Source organism: Microcaecilia unicolor, chromosome 3, assembly GCF_901765095.1.
Source record: "Microcaecilia unicolor chromosome 3, aMicUni1.1, whole genome shotgun sequence".
NCBI classification, from domain to species: domain Eukaryota; kingdom Metazoa; phylum Chordata; class Amphibia; order Gymnophiona; family Siphonopidae; genus Microcaecilia; species Microcaecilia unicolor.
In genome coordinates this window covers 181,690,377-181,713,239 of record NC_044033.1, presented here as the reverse complement: position 1 = coordinate 181,713,239, position 22,863 = coordinate 181,690,377, and the positions used below count along the sequence as shown (strand labels likewise).

Genomic DNA, 22,863 nt, shown 5'->3' with positions numbered 1-22,863 from the left:
CAATTTTGAATGCCCCCAGGGGCATTTATTGCTATACACACCCTGGCAATCTTATACCACTCTTCAAGGATATGCGCTGTCAGCACCAGAAGGGAACAATTTCTCTGGAGCACATTGAAATCTCTAATTAGGAAGAAATTTCCAAGTTTCCCCAAGGTCACACTAGTATTTCCCAATCCAAACCACAAGGAATCTGTTCGGTTTACTGATGGCATCAGTGACAAATGGTCTCACTTCAGTTTGTTCACCCAATGAAATCAATGTTTTACTGATGACACATCCTTTCAGTTATAATAGGTAGCAGATGTATACAAGTGTTTCACTAGGCCTATACTAAAACAGGAGTGTATAAGCAACCGCTCACCATAATTGCGTTCACTATGTCATTACTGTTGTTCTTCAGTGCACGGACAGCCTTCGCCCTGGACACATTAGCCTGAGACATCACCAGTTCAATGTCCTTCACCTCCACACCAGTTTCATCAACCTACACCAGACAGTACAAAGATTAAAAATCTGAAATCTTGGTAACAGTATGAAGATGTCAAGTGCAGTAATGTACTGACTGGGCTGATAATTCAGACCTCTCTACTGAAGTGCGGGGCTCTGTATAAAATCTTTTGGTTGCCCCATGTATGATCCTGGTGGGAACTACAAAACACTTAAAACTTTTCTAAGAACTTAAGTAAAGCAACTGCTAATAAAAACACACACACACAAAAAAAAACACCTTGTCCTGTAGCCCTACTGTCTGCTGAGGAAAAAAAAACAAGGGGGCAGGAGGAGAGACAGAGCAGCTAATGTCAAACTGATTATAGGGGTACATAGCCTCAAAGTTACCATGCCACAACAACAAGTGCATGCCTGACTCCTCTTCTTAAATGCATGAAAGTCAATGGGATTAAGCGCTGACTGACCAGATGTTGCAAGTGAAGCTTCATATAAAGAAGAAACAGTAACTATTACAGGTTACCAGCATACAAGGTCCAAAACAAATTCCCTTATGAAGTGCCAGAGCCATACAGATCCCAGCACTGGTTCCCTCGGACACTGTCTGCACAACATAGTAACATAGTAGATGATGGCAGAAAAAGACCTGCATGGTCCATCCAGTCTGCCCAACAAGATACATATGTGCTACGTTTTGTGTATACTTTGATTTGTACCTGTCCTCTTCCGGGCACAGACCGTATAAGTCTGCCCAGCACTATCCCCGCCTCCCAACCACCAGTCCCACCTCCCACCACCGGCTCTGGCATAGACCGTATAAGTCTGCCCAGCACTATCCCCGCCTCCCAACCACCAGCCCCGCCTCCCACCACCGGGTTTCCACAATTTCATACCTCTTCCTCTTCACTCTCCTCCTGTACTGTGGGAGTCTGGGTATTTTCCTGAATATTTGACACAGCTTCTCCTTGCACTTTGAATTTCTCAGCAGCTGCCAGCTGAGCCTGCTGGGAGAGATCTTCAATCTGGCGAAGGGAAAGAAGAGCAGTAAGAGCAGAGAAACAGTATTGAACCAAAATTGCTAAATACAACCAGCAAGGAAGATGGAAAAAGCATATGAGGAAACAGATATTAAGGAAGGAAGGAAGGAATTAAATGCTACACCCAATAAAGCTGCCAATTGATGGTCATTCACATATACGGCCAACTTCTTTATTTACAATTCTACAGATTTATTCATTAGCAGTCAGTAAGATCAGAAAATTGATGGTCATTGGCAAACTGTACACTGCCACTGTTTTCACAGCCTTCTTCCCTCCTAACCACCACTGCAGGTCCTGCTGATGAGAAAACTACTTACTTTAGCTTCCCCAAATACGATGTAAGTGTCTGATGCTGGGCTCTTGTACACATCAGGTTTTGTGATCACAAAAAGGATGTTCTTGGATTTTCGGATAGTAACTCTGGTTACTCCTGTGACCTGGCGAAGTCCCAATTTGGACATTGCCTTGAAGGGGGGGGGGGGGGGGGAAAGAAGAGAATAAAATAGTATAACGTCACTCTACAACAAAACTGACAGAGTTCCGTGTGCTAATTACACCTTTACATTACCAAAATCACTCTAACCTCCCGGCACTGCACTATGCTTGCATCAGCTGACCAGACTTTTTTTTTTTAAGTGAAAGCATTAATTGAAAACCACCACCTAAATGGGCTACACAGATGTCAAACTTCTAGGAATTTATCCACTTATGTACATTCCCAGTCAATATAGCAGTGAACAATGGGAGAATTATTTTCTCATACAGACTCCTAGGCAACATTCAGCTGTGTGAACTGCTCTGATACAATCAGCTGAGTCAACAGGCCTGATATTAAGCCCACAGCTTGTAAGTTATTCACAGCCACAAGCTGAATTAACTTGAATATTCAATGCCAGGATATGTCCAGCCTCTGGCATTGAATATCTGGGTTAGTGCAGCAACTCAGAAGTTTTTACTATCCTAAGTTCACCCATTTATCTGGTTAGCAGCAATATTGAATCCGCTAACCTGCCAAGTAGTGGCTCCACCCAAATTACCTGCAGCCCGCTCACCCCCCCCCAAAAAAACCTAACTGGTTAGGTAATGGCCAGGTCGAGCCGATATTAACTGGGTAATGCTGCTAAATAATCCGCAGCTGATCAGCTCAGTAGGGTTTAACCGAGCAGCAGCCTCTCCTGCCTGGTTAAACCCCTTTGAATATTATTCCAAATATATTTCTTAAGTCCAAGTAGCCAAAGATCTGACACAACGAGAACAAGCAAGTTTGCTCTATTCATGGGCATTGACTGCTGAAGTCATCCAGAGCACTTCAGCAGTCACTTTTGGTAACTGATACATGCCCTGAGCAGGTCCGACTTTCTACAGGATGGTAAAGTCCATACCAGACACCATAATACATAGCGCCAAGTATTGCTTTGCTTGTTAACCCATTAGTGCCCAATATTCCCATAATGCGCATATGGGAACACTGGGCACTAATGGGTTAATTTGCCTATTACCTTGTAATTTTTTTTGTCTGTGTGTTCCAAGCACTCTCCGGTGCTCTCCCAGACTGCTCCTGTTAGGGCTGTCATGAAGCAATGTCAAGGGTTAGCCCTTTAAAGCTTCTGCCTAAGTGGCGCACCATTATCGCTTTGCCTGTTACTTTGCCTATTTTTTTTTGTATTTGTGTGTTCCAGGCACTCTCCCAGACTGCTTCCATTAGGGCTGCCGCTCAGCCTGTACATCCTGCCTTCCAGAAGAGATGTCAAGTGTTAGCCCTTTAAAAGCTTCTGCCTAAGTGGCGCACACCGTGTGCACACACTGAAGCGTGCATAAGGAGCGTGCTCCTTTATGTTCTGCATTGCATCCTTCCATGAGTGCTCCCCTCCTCTTCTGTGACTGATCTTTATTTTGGGATCCAATCCTATACGAATTCTTTTAATCTTCTATTATGTGCTACACACAACAAATTCCAGTTTCTGTGGACCATGCTTCTCCCATTCGCTCCAGGAATCTCACCCTTCTACGTTCCTTTAAGGCTTTGATAACTTAGCTGCCCCCTGCAGACACATGCAACATCGTTTTTTTAAACCCCCGTTCCTTGAGAAGCCACACTTAGCACATGACCTTATTCTTGCTCACAATTTAACTATGTCTCTACGAAACATAAAATGGTATCAGATGCAGACGTAGGTTATCTCAACTGCGCCACCCCCTCTGGTTTCTTGAACTTCATGAGTAACTGCCCCTTTAGATGGGGAGGGGTGGATTGTAATCATCCATTCCTCTCGCTTTCACTTAAGTCACTGACTCTTCCTGTGATCCTCTCCTCTTGGAATCCTTAGCTTGTGTTCACACCAACCCCCATTAGATCTCTGTATACTTTACCACCCGCCCCCAAGCATAGTAACTTCCTGACAGGTCCTCCATGTGGCTGTGGCAGATCACTGTGTCAATGGTATCAATCGTACTAGGTGACTTAAAATTTGCATTTAGATGATTCCACCTTCCCAGGCCCTTGAGACTTTCTAACTCTACTCGACGACCTAGCCCTGACACAATGCCTGCACATGACTCTCATTGGTGGTCACACACTAGATGCTGTACTACTCAAATCAGATACAGCCCCACGACGTAACACACTAGATGCTGTACTACTCAAATCAGATACAGCCCCAAGACGTAACACACTGATCTTTTCCCTTCCTTGGGCAGGCCACTCATTACTTTTTCCCATCCTTTGATAGCCCCTACACCTCTCACTTGGGAAGGCCCCACCTGTGCTAGGGATTTTATTAACAGCAGCCTCCAACCTTCTTCTTTCCTCTGGGTTAGACTTGAGCCAGTTTAACAGTCTCCCTTTGGACATCGCACTGAACACTGGTCTTGACCATTTAACGCCACATATCTTGGTCAGGCAAAACCTGCCCCTCATGTAAGGAACCCTGGTTTACCATAGACCTCCTGCGTATGAGCTGTAGACTACTCCAGTCGGAACGCCATTGGAAACGCACATGTTCCACACGGGCTCTTATGGCATATCACGCCATTGCCATGTCCTACAAAACAGTCGTCCTCACGGAGAAGTGCCACTATTACTCTAACAGAATTATGGCTGCCCCAAACATGGCCATGCTGTACTGCGTCTTCTTGACCTCGCTGCCCCACATAGCTCAGACTCCTATTGTGCACCTGCACTGTCTGCAGAAGCAATGGCATCTTACTTTCATCATAAAGTGCAAACCATGGAGGAAGTGACGTTACCACACAGCATGGTCGCATGAGTGAAGAGCTCCCGATACCCCGTAAAGAAAAATAGCGTTTCTGACCAAGCTGACGTCCAGCTGTAAGAAATAGTGCACGTGGATGGCTTCCCGAATGGCAGGGGCGGCGAAACCGACAAACCAAGCAACTCCGGAGGCAGATCTCTCCCGCTTTGCTTATTCGGGTGGAGCGGAGGCGCCCAGAGACAAAATGGCGGAGGCCTGGAAATCACTAGCGGTGCCAGAAGCCGTCCATGTGGTCTCGGTAGGCGATTCGACGGAGCACTCGAACTCGAGTCGGGATGAGGAGGAACTCCCACCGGCGCTCCAGAATTGGCTGCAGAATATTAGCGCTGATATCAAGGCACTTAGGTCGGAGGTGGCGACACTCGGAACAGATCTAAGAAGCGAGATACGCGAGCTAGGGTCCCGTTTGGAGGAAACAGAGCTACAAGTAGAAGCTCATAATGAGACAATAGGATCGCTGGAACAGCAGATCACAAACCTACAAAAAGAACACCAGCAGATGAATCTGAAAGTAGAAGACCTTGAAACAGAGGTCGCCGCAACAATTTAAGATTCCGTGGCCTGCCTGAAACCCCCTCATACCAAAACAGCGAAAGAGCGGTGCAGGAATTGGTTAGTGCGCTGCTGGCAACAAATAATATAAATGTTGAAGTGGAGGCGATCCGGATTGAAAGAGCTCACAGAGCACTGGGCCCGGGGAAAAACAACATCCCAAAAGACATTATAGCATGTTTTACCAGCTTCAAGTTGAAGGAACAAATACTGAAAGCGGCGCGACAAGTCCAAGACTAAATGGGACTCTTACAAGATTGAGATCTACCAGGACCTTGCAGCAGCAACGCTACGGCGGAGAGGTGAACTAAAGCCATTTACACGCCGGCTCAGAGACTTAAATATTCAGTATAGATGGAGATATCCCTTTGCCCTTGTATTTTACAAAGAAGGAAAAATGCATCAAATACAAACACTGGAGGAGGCCAGAGAAATCTGCCCTGAAGCAGAACTTCGACTAGATCCGGAGGAGGCTGGTGTGAACAAAAGAGGTGCCACGTTTAATGCGCCGCCCAAATGGAGAAGAGTTGGCAAAGGCCCAAGAAGGCTACAACGCCAACAGTCCACCTCGAAAGTTTCCTGAATGCCGAGATCAAGGGGGCAACTTGGAATAAAGGGATCCAGCCGGCTGCAAAAGACTGCTGCAGACATTATAATGGGACAAGTCCTTGGTTCTATCTATGGTAACAGTTTGGTTCAGAGATGTTGAAAGTGGTTGTTGGGGTATTTGGTAAGCGATCAGTGGGTCACTTCACCTCTATCTGGTGCCCAAGGGTAAGCCATGTGGCGCCACAAATCAGGAGGGAAGAGTTGGGGTGGGAGGGGAGATTCACAAAATATTAGAGGGAGGGGGGTGAAGAGGGAACAAGTGGGGTTGTTTGGGATAAGCAAAAGGGGAGCAATAGTAGAATTTGGTTGTTGTGGGAGGGTGCGGAAAGGTAACTCATTTAATAAGTTGTAATGGTTGATGTTAAATGGCTAACTTTGAATGTTAAGGGCTTAAATACCCCCAGAAAACGACAATTGTTATTTAGAAAGCTATGCTGCTTGCGGATTGATGTAGCCCTAGTCCAAGAAACACACCTTAAATCATGCCATGAAAAACTGTGCTCTCACAAACAATATCCATCTATATATTTTGCTTCCAACCAGTGCACTACCAGAAACAAAGGGGTGCTGATAGCACTCAGAAACTCTGTTCCATGGGAGGTACAGACAGTTGTTAGGGACAAGGGGGGGAGGTTCCTGAAAATATTTGGGAAAGTTTATACGATAGTGAATATATATGCCCCTAACACGCAACAGGGAGAATTTTTTTAAAGAACTAGATCTTACACTCCAACGACATGTCGTGGGTCACTTATTAATAGGCGGTGATTTTAACATTACCTTAGATACCCACCTAGATAACTCCTCTGCTAAAATATCCTATGCCAAGCAAGATAGACGTCAAGTGCAGGAGTTCCTCACGCGCTGGCAATTAGTGGACCACTGGCGTCAGGACCACCCCAAGACACGAACATATACCTTTTTCTCACCTGTTCATCAATCCTTCTCCAGAATTGATATGTGGCTGGGAGATGCCTTGATTGGGGGATCAATAGGAGCCCTCCAGATATTGCCCCGTACATGGTCCGATCACTCCCCAGTCCTACTACAGCTAACCATAGAGGGGGAACGGAAAAAGGAGCGCTCGTGGCGACTAGATGACGCGCTATTAGCAGACCCAGATAATCTACGTCAGATTGAACAATATATTATGGATTATATCCAGTTCAATGACATGGGGGAGATATCCCCAACTACTCTGTGGGAAAGCCTCAAAGCAGGAAGAACGTATACTGAGAGAGCAACTAGGCAAAGTAGAGGGTCAGCTACAACAAAGGGATTTGCCATTGTCACTTACTCTAATATCCCAGGCCCAAGCGTTACGATCCCAACTTCAAGAACTAGAGCTAGCAGACATATCTGAGAAATTACTGAAGACACGTCAAACACTTTGAATTTGGCGATAAATCTAGCAGAATCCTAGCTCAGAAATTGAAACACCAAGCTACCAGAAACGCAGTGGGAGGCCTCTTAGATGATAAAGGCGTTAAGAACTCAGAGGTGGAGTTCATAAAATCAGCCTTTAGATCTTTCTACCAAAATGTATATACTCCAGAAAGCATACCCGATCCAGAGGCTATAAATAATTATTTGGCGAAAATGGAGATCCCACACCTGTCGGACGAGGTGGCCCAATCCTTATCTAGCCCTATAAAAATAGAAGAAATTGAAAAAACAATCAAGGACTTAGCCATAAATAAAGCCCCGGGTCCTGACGGATTCACAAATAAATTTTATAAGATATTTGGCAAATTGCTATCCCCATTGCTGGTAAGGGTATTTAACTCATTAGATCAAACAACGGGACTCCCACCGACCTGGGATCTAGCTACTATTAGTCATACCCAAAGCAGGCAAGGACCCACAATTATGTAGCTCCTACAGACCAATCTCCCTATTGGGAGCGGACTACAAAATCTTTACTAAGATATTAGTTTCTAGATTGCAGAAATATATTCCACTGTTAGTTCATGAGGATCAAGCAGATTTCGTGGAGGGCCGTCAAACATTCGACAATATTAGAAGAGCCCTACATGTGATACAAACCGCTTGTGTTAGCAAAACCCCACTCTGCCTACTGTCACTAGACGCCGAAAAGGCATTTGACAGAGTGAGCTGGCCCTTTTTATTCGCGGTAATAGAGCGGATGGGTATCCTGGGACAATTTTGGACTTGGTTGCATTTGATCTATGACACCCCAAAAGCCAGGGTGCGGGTGAACGGTCACCTCTCGTGTCCATTTCAACTTAAAAAAGAGGCACCAGACAGGGCTGCTCCCTGTCACCATTGCTATTTGCCCTTGTAATAGAACCGTTAGCTATAGAAATTAGAGCCCAGAGTGAGATCAGGGGCTTGAGATGGGCAGGTATGGAAACTAAGATCCTCCTGTTTGCAGACGACGTTCTGCTCATCTTGAAGGAACCGACGGTCTCCTTCCCACAGATCAAAGAGATGACCCAGGGCTATGGAGAGGTATCAGGATTTAAGATCAATTATGACAAATCTGAGGCATTAGGGGTCATGGTCCCAGAAGAGGTAATAGAACAATTAAAGCGACAGTTCCCATTTTGTTGGGCCACTAAATACATACGCTACTTAGGAGTTAATATACCACGAAACGTGGATGATATATTCAAATACAATTTTCCTGACAAAGCACGAGACCTCTTTAAGGAGCTAGAAAGATGGGAGGGGTTGACCCTTTCATGGATGGGTAGAATCAGCGCGGTAAAAATGATAATACTCCCCAAAATATTATATCTATTCATGGCGCTCCCTATAGACATTCCAGAGGGATTTTTGAGGAACCTGCAGAGGAAGGCATTTGCTTTCATTTGGAAAAAGAAACCCCCTAGGGTACGCAGCGAAATGTTATATCAAACAAAGGAAAGAGGAGGGATGGGGGTCCCATCTTTCCAGGCATATTATCATGCAGCTCATTTAAACATTCTAGCATCCTGGGTACAAAAGTCAGATAAAATAGGAATTAAATTAGATCAATGGTGGCTAGACCCAGTCCCCCTGCAGGCGATACCCTGGCTGTCGAGTACTAAACTCAAGGAAATGACAAAGGAGAGCCCACCTCTCTTGCGCTGGCCCTTGTCGACGTGGTGCAAAGTGCGAGAGAAAATTTTCCCTGAGAGGACATATTTTAAACATATGTTTCTCAGATTTGCCCCGCACTTCGGTCCGGGTCAAATGGATGCAGCGTACTTGGAATGGGAAAAATTAGGCCTTATGGAACTAGGCCAGATGTATGAACAGGATAACATGGTCTCCTATGCAGATCTATGTCAAGGGCATGGGCTCTCCCCGTTGCAAGCCTTACAATATTTCCAGGTACGAGACTATTAAGAGATGGGCAGAAGAAGAACTGAATCTGTCTGAAACCCTCATGGAGCAGAGTATGCAAAAGGGGGGTGGGTAGAGGCGGGATTACTCGTTTGTACAGAGCCCTCCTGGCATCCGACAATCCACTGGAGTATTATACATCCAAATGGGAATCGGCAATGGGAGTGACCTATGCGGCCACTAGGTGGTCACAGTCCCTCAGATCACTGCTGCGTGTATCAATATCAAGTGCACTGGTTGAAAATGGCTACAAGATTTTATACTGTTGGTACTATACCCCTAGCAGATTGGTGAAAATGTTCAAATCAGGGTCTGATCTCTGCTGGCGACAATGTGGTTTAAAGGGTGACGTCTCACATTTGGTGGACCTGTACACATACACGCTGACTTTGGTCAGAGGTACTTGATATGTTACATAAAATAACAGAGGTGACTTATCCCCTCAGCATGGATCAATGTCTACTACACTTTAAACCGAAAGGAGTCCAGGGATCCACTCATCATTTTGCCACATACTTGTTTGTGGCATGCAAATTGATCATTGCGACAGCCTGGAAAAAACCATGTCTGCCGGGGCTCCAGTCGGTTATGAAAAACTGGACAGGATTCAGTTGATGTCAAAGCTTACGGCTCTCAGAAGGGGACAGATTGTTCAATATTACAAACTGTGGGAAGTATATGATAAATGGAAAAAAGCCAACCAAACTACAAATTCATAACTTTTCCCAGACACGCAGGGGGGAGGGGTTAGATTAGGGGGGGGGGAGGTAAGAGAAAGTAGCGAGGCAGTTATTTGAGGACACTTGTTTACTATGTTCACTTGCTTCCTATGTATAGGCAATTTAAAAATCTTACACTGTATCATGTATAACAAGATATATTGTGCCTTGAGTACTATGTTCTGTTTGAAAAATTATAAATAAACACATCAAAAAAAAAAATAAATAAAAAAAAATAAAGTGCAAACCATTTCAACCACTTAACACCTCTACTCTCATTGAGAACTTGGTCCTGTGAAGGATCCCCACCCTACTTTTTCTGCTTTTGAACTTCCCTCCCTAACACCGACTTCAGCTCTTCAAACTGTAAAGCCCACTACCACAATTTTGGACCCAGTTCCCTCACGACGCCTGAAAAAAAAAAATGCTCTAGTAACATTACTTCCTTTTCTGCTTTCAATGATTATGTCCAGCTTGTCAGATAGTTATTTTATTTATTTGTTGCATTCGTACCCCACATTTTCCCACCTATTTGCAGGCTCAATGCCTCTGGCCTGAAAAACTGCTCTTGTGCGCCCTAAACTAAAGACCTCACTAAACCTGCTATCCTCTGCACCAACTACTGTCCTATAGCCAACCTCCCCATTACTGCTAAGTTGATTGACTCTTGTCCACCAACAGCTGTCAGATTGTTTCCTATTTACTGCAGCACTTCACCGTAACCAGACTGGCTTCCGGCAATACCACAACATTGAGACCACCCTCCTCGGTCTTGCCACTTATTTCTGTACTTACCTAAGTCGGTGCCAGACTGTTCTTCTTTCCATTGATTTGACTGCCGCATTTGACGCCGTAGATCACAGGCTCTTCTCAGGTGGCTCTCCCAAACTTGTTTGACAGAAACCATTTTTATGGTTTGCCTCCTACCTTACCGACTGTACATATATGGTTCATTTCTGAAGTACTCATTCCAAACCTTTCTTCCTGACCTCTGGAGTGACCCAGGGCTTGATTCTGTCCCCCTTGATATTCAATATTTTCCTGGTCCCATTACTGTCCCATTGGATTTTGTGTCTTTTGCTTACGCAGACAAGTGCTGACCACAATTGACCCCTCCGATACCTCACAGCTAGCAGTTCTCAATCACGAGCTTGATACTGTTTGTACCTGGTTTAAATACCGTCAGCTAATCCCAAACCCCGATAAATCCTGTGCTGTTTTCTTCTCCACCAGATTTTCCCACTAGTTACCCCAATCCTACTGAATGGTGCCCCCTTGGCATAGCAGATCAGATTAAAATTTTAGGCATAATGCTTGACGATACTTTGAACTTTTGCCCCACAGGTCTCTGCAGTGAAGCATACCTTCTTCCAACTCTGGCGCATTAGGATGATTTGTCCATTTCTATCCTGCCAGCGCTGAACATACTCATTCATTCCTTCATGGTATCACACCTCTACTACTGTAATGCTCTCTATATATAGGTCTAACCCAACGCAAGCTTAAGCAGCTACAACTCATTCAACACACTGCTATCAAGCTTATTAAAGCACATAATTTAACATCACCCCGCTCCTGAAAGATGCTCATTGGCTGCCTATTTCATCTTGTATCTCCTACAAACTGCTCCTTTTAACTTACAAAGAGACCTCTTTTCTTTTGGCCTACCTTATCCCTTATTGCCCACCTCGATCCCTATGATCTTCTGACCAAGACCTTCTCGTAGTTCCCCCGTTTTCTGCAGTTCCCACGGCCTCCATGCGTCACTATTTTTCCATCCGGGCCCCTCAACTCTGGAAACATCTGCTGCTATACCTGAAAACCCTCCCCATTTAACTAGGTTCAAAACTGACTTGAAGACATATCTTTTTGTGGAAGCATTTGGTGGCTGATTGGGTTTGCTTGGGATACTAGTAGTTGATCCCCCTTCCCTCCCCCACTTGTGTTAACCCTCTTCTTTTCTATCCATTGTTGTAGTTGTTATCCCCCTCTCCTTTTGTATCAGTCTGTCGTTTTCTTTGTTGCGTCTCATTTCCTTTTCTCCCCACTTTAGACCGTAAGCCACCTAGACACACTGTAGATTGGTGGGATAGAAATCCCTTAACTTGAAACTTAATGAGGCTAAGGGTTGAAAGATCAAAACAAAAAACAGTCACACCTTGCTAAAGTTGATGAACCACTTTTTATATACTGTGCCCGCCCAGTTGTACATGTCAATCACAACCATTTTTGGGATATCTGGACATTTACCTTTCGAGCCTTCTTCTCGCTTCTGCTCTGTTTTGCTTTGCTGACTGGTTCTTCATCTATTTCTGCTGCTGCTGCAAGCTAAGGAGAAAGCCACCACCAATAAAACAAACCAAAACATTTAAGTTACCTTGCAGTGCATACCCTCATGTGTGAAGCAAAGAAAATTTCACCAAACTTCTCTTCCGTTTTATGGATACATTTCCTTTTACAGCTCAGTGATTAGGTGTTATCCATATGCAATGCACAGAACTCAATGAAGTGTGATGGGCAGTATGCAACACCACCTAATATTTAAGACATAGGAAAATGAACAGCCTACCCAAATTGATTACTAAAAAAGCTGCGTGAACAAATCACCTAGCAGTTCTTTGTTTTAACCTACATAGAAAAGGATCATTTATCCCCTTCTCAGCAATGGAATACTAGGAGAAACTCACCTGCGCCTGTTGTGTTGATGCATGTGTCGAGTCCTGTTCTTCCAGCTCTGGTACCGATTCATCACTTTCTGATTCTGTTCCAGAGCCTGGTGAGACAAACATGTGTCAAATTCATACTCAATTGTAGAGTGCTGATCATGTGAAATGACATGCAAGAATAGTGTTACAACCTCTGAAGACATGTCCTGGTGCCACAAACCACGCTCACATGTAAAGTAACTCTGGGTAAACTGAATTATAAAAAAAAAAAGAGTGCTACTACCAACTACATAAATACATAAGTAATGCCATACTGGGAAAAGACCAAAGGTCCATCGAGCCCAGCATCCTGTCCCCAACAACGGCCAATCCAGGTCAAGGGAACCTGGCAAGCTACTCAAACGTACAAACATTTTATACATGTTATTCCCAAAATTGTGGATTTTTCCCAAGTCCATTTAGTAGTGGTCTATGGACTTGTCCTTTAGGAAATTGTCCAACCCCTTTTTAAACTCTGCCAAGCTAACCGCCTCCACTACAAACATGAATGATGAACAAAAGCTTTTCAGAAACTTGAGGGCTGCTGAAACAAGCCCAGGTCAGAGAAACTATTCCAAGAAGAGGACAGAAGTCTGCAAATCCTCTCCTTCACTGTTTGCAACCTGAGGAAGTGTTAGTTCCCCTAAAGAATCAAAAATATAAGTTAGTCCAAGGAAAGCATCACTGCATATATTTATTTTTAACCTTTATTTCCCTGTCTTCAACCTGTCAGAATAGTGGGTGCAACTGCTGCATGCTTACTGCTTACAGGGTGGGTGCATAGAAGAGGACCAGGCAAGAATGAGTTTAGCATTGCAAAGGGAAACCAAACTATTACATTTCCCTCGAGAAGTCTGGCTATTGTGCTAGAAAGCAAAGTTCTCTTGAACGCAGTGTTGAAAGGAACAAGGATCACAACAAGAAAGCCACCAATTCTCTCTCACCTTGCAAAACAGTGCCCAACTAATATCTCACATTGCATAGGAAAACGTCATATATAAAAATGGAGCATTTAAAAAAAAGAAAAAAAGAAAAAAAAAAAGCTCTATCAGAGCCTGACAGAACAGTACTAATCTTCAGACACTTTATCAAAGGAAAACTTATTGATCGCCAGACAGATATTACTTTCCCAGCACTGAAACAGGACACTCTTCCTCTAAGCACCACTACAGTATTTTTCACTAAGAGATACAGGCTGAGAGTGTTTGAGAGTTTATATTCTTGTCTCTCTATTCTACAAAATAGCAAGAATGCAAACCCACTAAAACAGACCAAGTCTAAATGAAATGCAGACAAACCTGTGTTCCATAAAATGATAGCTACAAGGAAACGTTGTGCTATGACCTGGGAGTGCAATACTGCTCAGTACCAAGGTGCTCAGTCTTTCACTGAATTCCATGAATACATACCCAAATTTGGGGCTATATGAGGTCATAGAGGATCATAGCAGCAGGACAAATGCCACTCACAGGTTTTTGAGATAGACAGGACAAAACACTGAACGGAAAACAGAGCAGCGTGTACATTACCAAAACAAGACAACCTTGAAACACCCGTGTGACAGAACCATGCTTCTGTGCTGTGACTAGTTGGCTTCTATGGTTGGTTAGTAAACAGGGTGCACCAAGAACTAGGGAATTTCCTTTACAATGCACCACATACCCAGGAACTTGCAAGTCATATGAAACAAGAGAACACAGCTCACATATTCCATGAAAGGTTGTAGTTGCATGCAACAGCTACGTACATGGACGAGTCTATGCATCTTTCATGCAGTAAGGTGGTCAGGCTAATTAGCTGTAGGGTAAGAGTACCATAGAGTCCAATGTATCTGCAACTAGTGACTGCAAGCTACTCCTAGGTAACAGATTTTGATCCGGTGCCAGTTTTCCCATCAATTCCCTCATTCTACTAATGCTGCAAGTAGGTCAGAAGGTACTTGAATCAGATCTGAATCTCAGAGTACATTCCAAGTACAGAAAATACATAATGTTTTCCCAAATCTGTTACACTTCTGAAGAAAAATTAAGCAATTCATTGTTTTGTATGTGCAGAGGTATTATGGAACAGAGGAACAAGTGGAATACTGGGGACCGGAGTGAGCTGAACTGAAAGTACCCTACTGCTGCCCAACATTTACCAGGTGATTTTCATGAACACCTAAACTCTATGCATAAGAAAACATTAAGGTGAAAGCAAACTTATCCGTGTGCCACAAAGTGTGAGTTAGTAGTCCGCAGAAGTCCCTCTGGTTTGCACTCCATGCACACAGTAAACATGAAGGCAAATACCCTTGTCATTCTTCACCACTGTCTCCTTGGCAAGAGGCACTGGGGCCTTGAGAGGAGGCCCAGCTGGTTTGGGAGAGGATATATCCACAAGCACTGGCTGAAAGGGAGTTTCCTTCACAGGTGCCTCTGGAGGGATCAGAGGCGGCAGGTCTTCATCTTCAGTGGCAGCAGAGATCAGGGAGTTAGTTAGAGAGGAAGGTGGTGCTTCAGAAGCTGAAAGAGATGGAAATGAGGGTGGAGAGAAAGGAGCAGGAGGTTCAGGGTAGGCAGGCAGTTCTTTAGCAGGTGACAGAGTTCCCAGTGGAAGAACAGAGTCAGGAGAGTCAGGCAGAGCTCGATTCTCTAGAAGAGGGGGAGAAGAAGAAACAGAAGCAGTTTTGTTTGGAAGAAGGCTACATTCTGTTGGCGTGATGCTTGAAGAGTTTATTTCATTGGCAATGATGGGCACAGCACAGCTTGCCATTTGAGCTACAGGTTGGCCTGCAAGAGGGGCTTCAGTGCAAACTGCAGAGTTAGGTTTAGAAGCATCAGTTACAGCATCTAGTAGTGTTGGGGTCACAGTCAACAGTGCAACTTCTGCAGCAGTGGGTACTTGACAAACTGCAACAGTATTCTCTGGATCAGCGACACTAGTGCCAGAAGTTGCAGATGTGAGTGAAACCTCAACCAAGGATTTTGCAGTGGTAGCATCACTAACAGCTGTGGCAGTGTCAAATGGAGATAGAGCAAGCAAGGAGTTGTCATCTGGGACACCAGTATCTGAAGCAAGACACCGAGGAACTGGCACAGAACAAAGGGCAACAAAATCATCAGAAGCAGACACACCCAATATAGCTGGAGATAGGGCAGGGACCTCAGTCAAAAGCAGTGAAACATCTATATCAGGTGAAGGCAAATGAAGTATAGCATCAGCAGAGTCTGAGACAGATGCTGGACTGGAAACATTAACTGAGAGGGCCTCTGATCTATCAGAGGTGGGGGTAATTGAGGCAGAAGAGACCTCTACAGCAAGGGTGGCAGGCTCCACAAGAGCTTCTGGTGTGGCAGCTTCTACAGGGGCAGTGAAAGCCTCTGCAGGCTCTACAGGGACAGAGGAAGCCTCTGCAGCAGGAGGCACAGGCGTGGCAGGCTCTTCAAGAGAAGCAGGAGTAGGTTCCAAAGGTACTTCTTGAGTGACAGGCTCTACAGGGGCAGTAGGCAAGTCTGCAGCAAAAGCAGGCACCAGAGGAGCTGCTGGAGTGGCAGGTTTTACTGGAGCAGGAGAAGGATCCACAGGAGCTTCTGGAGTGGCAAGGGCCACAAGATCATCTGCAGCAATGGCAGGCTCTACAGAGGGAGTATGAACTTCTGTAGCAGGAGGCATAGGCATCAGAGGAACAGGTGGAGTGGCAGAGGCCACAGAAACCTCTGTAACAGCAGACTCCATAGGAACTTCTCCAGTGGTAAGCTTTATAGGAGCAGTAAGAGCCTCTGAGGCAGGAGAAGCAGGTTCTAAAGGATCTGCTGGAGTGACAGGCTCTACAGGGGAGATAGACACCTCTGTAGCAGAAGACGACACCCAAAGAACTGCTTGAGTGCCAGGCTCTACCAGAGCAGGATCCACAGGAGTTTCTGGCATGGCAAGGGCCACAAGACCTTCTGCAGCAGTGACAGGCTCTACAGAGGGAGTAATAAGCTCTGCAACAGGAGCAGGTTCCACAGGAGCATCTACAGTATCAGCAGCAATCTCTGTAGCAGGAGCAGGCTCTAAAGGAGCTGCTGAAGTGGCAGGGACTACAGAAACCTCTGCAACAAAAGCAGCAGGCACCATAGGAGATGCTGGAGTAGGAACCTCTGCAGTAGGAGGCACAAGCATTACAGAAGCAGTAGGAGCAGGATCCACAGTAACATCTGGAGTGGCAGAGGCCACAGAAACCTCTGCAACAGAAGCAGCAGGCACCTCTGCAACAGAAGCAGCAGGCACCTCTGCAGCAGCAGCAGCTGCTTGAGCAGTCAGCTCTACAGGAGCAGTAGGAACTTCTGTAGCAAGAGGAGCAGGTTCTAAAGGAGCTGCTGAAGTGGTAGGTCCCACAGAAACCTCTGCAAAAGCAGCAGCAGGCGTGGGAAGCCCTACAGAACCAGTGGGACCCTCTGTAGTAGAAGGTACAGGCGCTACAGAAGCAGTAGAAGGATCCACTGCAACAGTAGGAGGATCTAAAGGAGATGCTGGAGTAGCAGGGGACACAGAAACCTCTTCAATAGAAGCAGCAAGCTCCACAGGAACTTCTCTAGTGGCAGCCTCAACAGAAGCATTAGGAACCTGTGCAACAAGAGGTGCAGGCACTACAGAAGCAATAGAAGCCACAAGACTTTCTGCAGCAGTAGCTGCCTCTACAGAGAGAATAGGATCCTCTGCAACAGGAGTAGGTTGCACAACAGCATCTAGAGGAGCAGTAGGAATCTCTGTAGCATGAGGTACAGGCATCAGAGGAGCTGCTAGGTCTAATGGAGCAGCAAGAACCTCTTCAGCAGGACAGGAAGTCTCTAAAGGAGCTGCAGGAGTGGCGGGGGCCACAGAAACCTCTGCAACAGAAGCAGCAGGCTCTACAGGGGCAGTAGATGCTGCTGGAGCAGCAGGCTCTACAGGAACAGAAGGAACCTCTGTAGCAGGAGGAGCAGGCTCTAAAGGCGCTGAACTGGCAGGGACCACAGAAACCTCTGCAACAGAAGCAGCAGGCACCATAGGAGCTGCTGGAGTGGCAGTGACAAGTTTTACAGAACCAGTAGTAACCCCTACAGTAGGAGGCGCAAACACTACAAAAGCAGTAGGAGCAGGATCCACAGGAACCTTTGTAGTGGCAGTGACCACAGGACCTTCTGCAGCAGTGGCAGTAGGAACCTCTGCAACAGTAGGCTTTAAAGGAGCTGCTGGAGTAGCAGGGGCCACAGAATCCTCTCCAACAGAAGCAGCAGACTCCACAGGAGCTTCTCTACTGGCAGGCTCTATAGGAGCAGTGGGAACCTGTGCAGCAAGAGGTGAAGACATTACAGATGTAATAGGAGCAAGATCCATAGGAGCGGCAGGGGTCACAAGACCTTCTGCAGGAGTGGCTGGCTCTACAGTGAGAGTAGGAACCTCTACAACAGGAGTAGGAGCATCTAGAGTAGCAATAGGCATCTCTGTAGCAGGAGGCACAGGCACCAGAGGCATTGCTAGCTCTAATGGAGCAGTAGGAACCTCTTCAGCAGGATGAGCAGGCTCTAAAGGAGCTGCAGGAGTGGCAGGGGCCACAGAAGCCTCTGCAACTGAATCAGCAGGCTCTACAGGGGCAGTAGACACCTCTGCAGAAGCAAGCACCATGGAAGCTGCTGGAGTGGCAGGCTCTACAGCAGTAGGAGCCTCTGTAGCAAGATGAGCAGGTTCTAAAGGCACTGCTGAAGTGGCAGGGACCACAGAAACAGCAGGCACCACAGGAGCTGCTGAAGTGGCAGGCTCTACAAAACCAGTAGGAACCTCTGCAGCAGGAGGTGCAGGCACTGTAGACTCTACAGAAGCAGTAGGAACAGGATCCACAGGACCTTCTTCAGCAGTGGTAGGCTCTACAGAAGTAATAGGAACCTCTGCAACAGGAGTAGGTTCTAAAGGAGCTGCTGGAATAGCAGAAGCCACAGAAAACTCTCCAACAGAAGCAGCAGGCTCCACAGGAGCTTCTCTATTGGCAGGTTCTACAGGGGCAGTAGGCACCTCTACAGCAGAAGAAGCTGCGGTAGTGATAGGTTCTACAGGAGCAGTAGGAACCTCTGCAGCAAGAGGCGCAGCCACTACAGACTCTACAGAAGCAGAATCCACAGAAGCAGGTTCTCCAAAGGGAGTAGGAATCTCTGCAACAGGAGTAGGTTCCTCGTGAGTATCTATAGTAGGGTCCAGATGAGCAGTAGGAAAGTCTGTATTAAGAAGAGCAGGCATCAGAGGAGCTGTTAGTTCTATTGAAGTAGGAACCTCTTCAGCAGGATAAGCAGGCTCTGGAGCTGCTGGAGTGGCAGGGACTATAGAAACCTCTGGAAAAGCAGCAGCAGGCACCATTGGAGCTGCTGGAGTGGCAAGCTCTACAGAACCAGTGGGAACCTGTGCAGTAGGAGGTTCAGGCACTACAGAAGCAGTAGGAGCAGGATCCAAAGGACTTTCTGCAGCAGCAGGCTCTAAAGGAGCTACTGGAGTACCACAGGCCACAGAAACCTTGCCAACAGAAGCATCAGGCTCCAGAAGAGATACTTGAGTGGCAAGCTCTACAGGGGAAGTACACATATTTGCAGCAGGAGTAGGATCCACAGAAGCTTCTGGAGTGGCAGGGGCCAGAAGCGCAACAGGAACCTCTTTGGTAGGAGGCACATGCATCAGAAGAGGTCCTTGAGAGGTAGGCTCTAGAGGGGCAGGAGATAAATGGGTAGGCTCTAGAGGGGCAGGAGATAAAGGCACTACAGGTGCACGAGGAACCTCTGCAGCAGAAGCAGGCAGCTCCACAAGAGTTGCTTGAGTGGCAGGCTCTACAGGGGAAGAAGCAGCCTCTGGAGCCCGCTCCTTTTGCTCCAGAAGAACTGTTGGAATGGCAGGGACTAGAGGGGCAACAGGTACTACATTGATCTCTGTAGCAGAGGCCAAAGGAACATCGGGAAGCGCTGCTATTATGGTAGCCGGAACTTCTTTCAAGAGAAGCAAATCTGGTATATCCTGCCAAATTTCAGTGACACAATGTACATCTAATGTTGAGGCATCCAGAATCTCTGCTTTACAGCCTTCATGTATATCCAAGACAGTGTTATCGAGGTACTTTTCAGCAGGCAGTGAAAGCATATGCAGAGTATGAGAAGCAGGGTGAGTGGGAACGGTTTGCAACAGAGCAGGGCACTCTGGTACATCTTGAGGTGTCAGTTGAAAAAGTGGATTAGAAGCAAGCAAGAGAGATGGGAGATTAGCAGAATAATGCACCAAGCTTTGTTCGTCAGTGCTACTGGATACCAAGTCAGTTTTTAAAGCTGAAGATACAGATAGAGTAGTTTATACACAAAACACAGATTAGGCATTTTGAAAAAGGGGGGGGGGGGGGGGGGGGCGGGGGAAAAAAAAGGAAAAATAATCAAATACAAGCAGTGAACTAAAGTATGCTCTAGCTAGAGAATATAAAATAGATACAGACAGCATTTAACAGCAACACCTAGTAGACAGATTCAGGTACATGCATACCCAGATTTGGGAAGGAACCCCAACCTTGGATTAACACTGCCACAATGGAGCTATTCAGGAGTGAGAAGGGAAATATGGAGGAAATCAAGTAGCTGAAAATAAAAGTAGCTGCAGAAAGGAAAGAAATGATGTCTTACCTGATAATTTTCTTTAGTCAGTACAACTGTTCAGAACCAGCAAGTGTTATCCCTTCCCACCAGCAGATGAAAGTAGAGAAAGCGAAGATACTTACCCATAGCAGGTATTCTCCAAGGACAGCAGGCCATTCAGTCCAAAGTGTGCAGTGTGCTTTTGTTAGGATGGGCATGTGGTTTGAGAAAGAATGTTGAAAGAACGATTGACTGGCTCAGCTAATTCTGACACAACCTTAGGCAGGAAATTAAGATGCATGTGGAGAACTACTCTTATGATGAAATTTAGTTTAAGGTGGATCCACTACTAGGACCTGAAGCAACAATCACCAAAAACAGGGCCTTCCAAGGTGAAAGGAATCCAGTCGCTCAAAAGGCGCTTTCATCAGCTGAGCGAGTATGACCTTGAGGTCCCATGAGACAGGCAAAGGTTTGACAAGGAGCTTTATCAAAAACAAACCTCCGTAAACTAGAGGCTGTCCAGAGATGGGCTTACCCTCTACATGGTGATAAGCACTAAAAGAACTATGGTGAACTCTTACAGAGATGGTTTAGAGACCAGGCTCAGAAAGGTGTAGAAGGTATTCGAGTGAGTGTGTAGGGCAAGAAAGGAGATCTAGGGCCTTGCCTTCACACCAGGTGGCAAACCTCCTCCACTTGAAAGAGTTAACAACTCTTTCTGGAATCTTTCCTGGAAGCCAGAAATACCTGGGAGACACCCTCAGGAAGATGCACGGAAGCAAACTGTAAAAACTCTCAACATTCAGACTGTGAGGGCCAGAGACCAGAGGTTGGGATACAGAAGAGATCCCTCATTCTGTGTGATGAGAGTTGGGAAACACTCCAATCCCTAAGGTTCTTCTGAGGACAACTCCAGAAGAGGAGGGGACCAGATCAGCATGGACCAATATGAAGCGATTGGGATCATAGTCTATCGGTCTTGCTTGAGTTTCAGCAAAATCTTCCACACCAAAGAGATAGGGCATACGCATACAGAAGTTCTCTCCCCCAATGATCTGCGGAAGCTAGAAGAATGGTCTAAGGTTTGGCAATTAAAATTCAATGCGAAGAAATGCAAAGTGATGCACTTAGGGAGTAGAAATCCACGGGAGACATAAGTAACATAACATAGTAGATGACGGCAGAAAAAGACCTGCACGGTCCATCCAGTCTGCCCAAGAAATGTGCCACTTTTTTGTGTATACCTTACCTTGATTTGTACCTTTTTCAGGGCACAGACTGTACAAGTCTGCCCAGCACTATCCCCGCCTCCCACTACCGGCTCTGTTATCCAATCTCGGCTAAGCTTCTGAGGATCCATTTCTTCTGAACAGGATTCCTTTATGTTTATCCCACGCATGTTTGAATTCCGTTACCGTTTTCATCTCCACCACCTCCCCGCGGGAGGGCATTCCAAGCATCCACCACTCTCTCCGTGAAAAAATACTTCCTGACATTTTTCTTGAGTCTGCCCCCCTTCAATCTCATTTCATGTCCTCTCGTTCTACCGCCTTCGTATCTCCGGAAAAGGTTCATTTGCGGATTAATACCTTTCAAATATTTGAACGTCTGTATCATATCACCCCTGTTTCTCCTTTCCTCCAGGGTATACATGTTCAGTTCAGCAAGTCTCTCCTCATATGTCTTGTAACTAACTTTTAGAAGGTAGTTTTATTATGGGTAAAACCATAGAATTGTAAACATTGGAAGGTTCAGAGGAAGTAGTGCGAGGGAAGAAGAGGAGGAATACCCAAACCAAAAGGAAGAGAGAAATTTAAATCTCACGTGACGCACACGCATTGACGCCTCTCTCTCCTGCGCTGACCAGCCACTATCAACGATGTCAAGCATGCAATTCTGTTTAACTGGTGCTCCACTGTGCTCCTGTCATTCCCGCCCGCTCCCGTCCTCCCCAGCTTCCTCAGGTGCTGACCGCAACCGACGCTGCTGGTCCTCACGGCGCCGATGCTTTCTCTCTCCCCCGCAGCCCCGCTTCTGCTCCTACCTGCGTCTCCTGGCTGTCAGTAACCCCCCCCCCCCCCGGTCTCCTTGCGGCGTGCAGACGGTTTAACAGACATGAGGTGAAGTGACGTGAAAATGCTGAAACCAATTAAGCTTGTCTGAGTTTCCCTTACCCGCGGACTCGTTGTGACCATTATAGGAAGGGTGTGGGGGAGTTTGGAAGTCCAGTAATTATCCGTGTTTAATTTTCTTCCATTTTCTTTATTGTGAAAAGTGCAGCACGTTTGACGGCTGCGCTGGTTTGTGTTGTAGATCGATGTCTGCCCCGCCCTCGCGTCAAACGTGATGACGTCGAGGGCTGAGCGATGCGATTGGTTGAGTGCCATTTCTCCACCCTCAACGTCATCACGTTTGAAGCGAGGGCGGGGCAAACACTCATGGGCAAATTTCGATCTACAGCACCATGCAGTTAGAATGTTGGGACTTATGGAGGCTTCATTAGAACGTTGGGGTTGTGAATTATGTCTGGATGGGGCGTGGCTGAGGGCTTGCCATAAGAC

The 22,863-nt window shown here is 46.1% G+C and overlaps 1 protein-coding gene across 8 annotated transcripts in view; it reads right to left on the bottom strand.

Annotated features, from left to right (window-relative positions):
- NACA (nascent polypeptide associated complex subunit alpha) overlaps positions 1 to 22,863 on the bottom strand; it is a 69,296-nt gene that overhangs the window by 217 nt on the left and 46,216 nt on the right. For 4 of the 8 annotated variants that reach the window (XM_030196686.1, XM_030196687.1, XM_030196688.1 and 1 more), the window contains 7 exons: positions 19,961 to 20,023; positions 14,990 to 15,331; positions 12,681 to 12,766; positions 12,244 to 12,321; positions 1,808 to 1,954; positions 1,344 to 1,472; positions 365 to 487 (listed from right to left, as the gene is read on the bottom strand). In XM_030196686.1, the coding sequence (XP_030052546.1) occupies positions 365 to 487; positions 1,344 to 1,472; positions 1,808 to 1,954; positions 12,244 to 12,321; positions 12,681 to 12,766; positions 14,990 to 15,331; positions 19,961 to 20,023 (968 nt within the window). The remainder of the gene's footprint in view (positions 1 to 364; positions 488 to 1,343; positions 1,473 to 1,807; positions 1,955 to 12,243; positions 12,322 to 12,680; positions 12,767 to 14,989; positions 15,332 to 19,960; positions 20,024 to 22,863) is intronic. The other 4 variants (XM_030196690.1, XM_030196691.1, XM_030196692.1 and 1 more) reach the window with 1 other exon arrangement.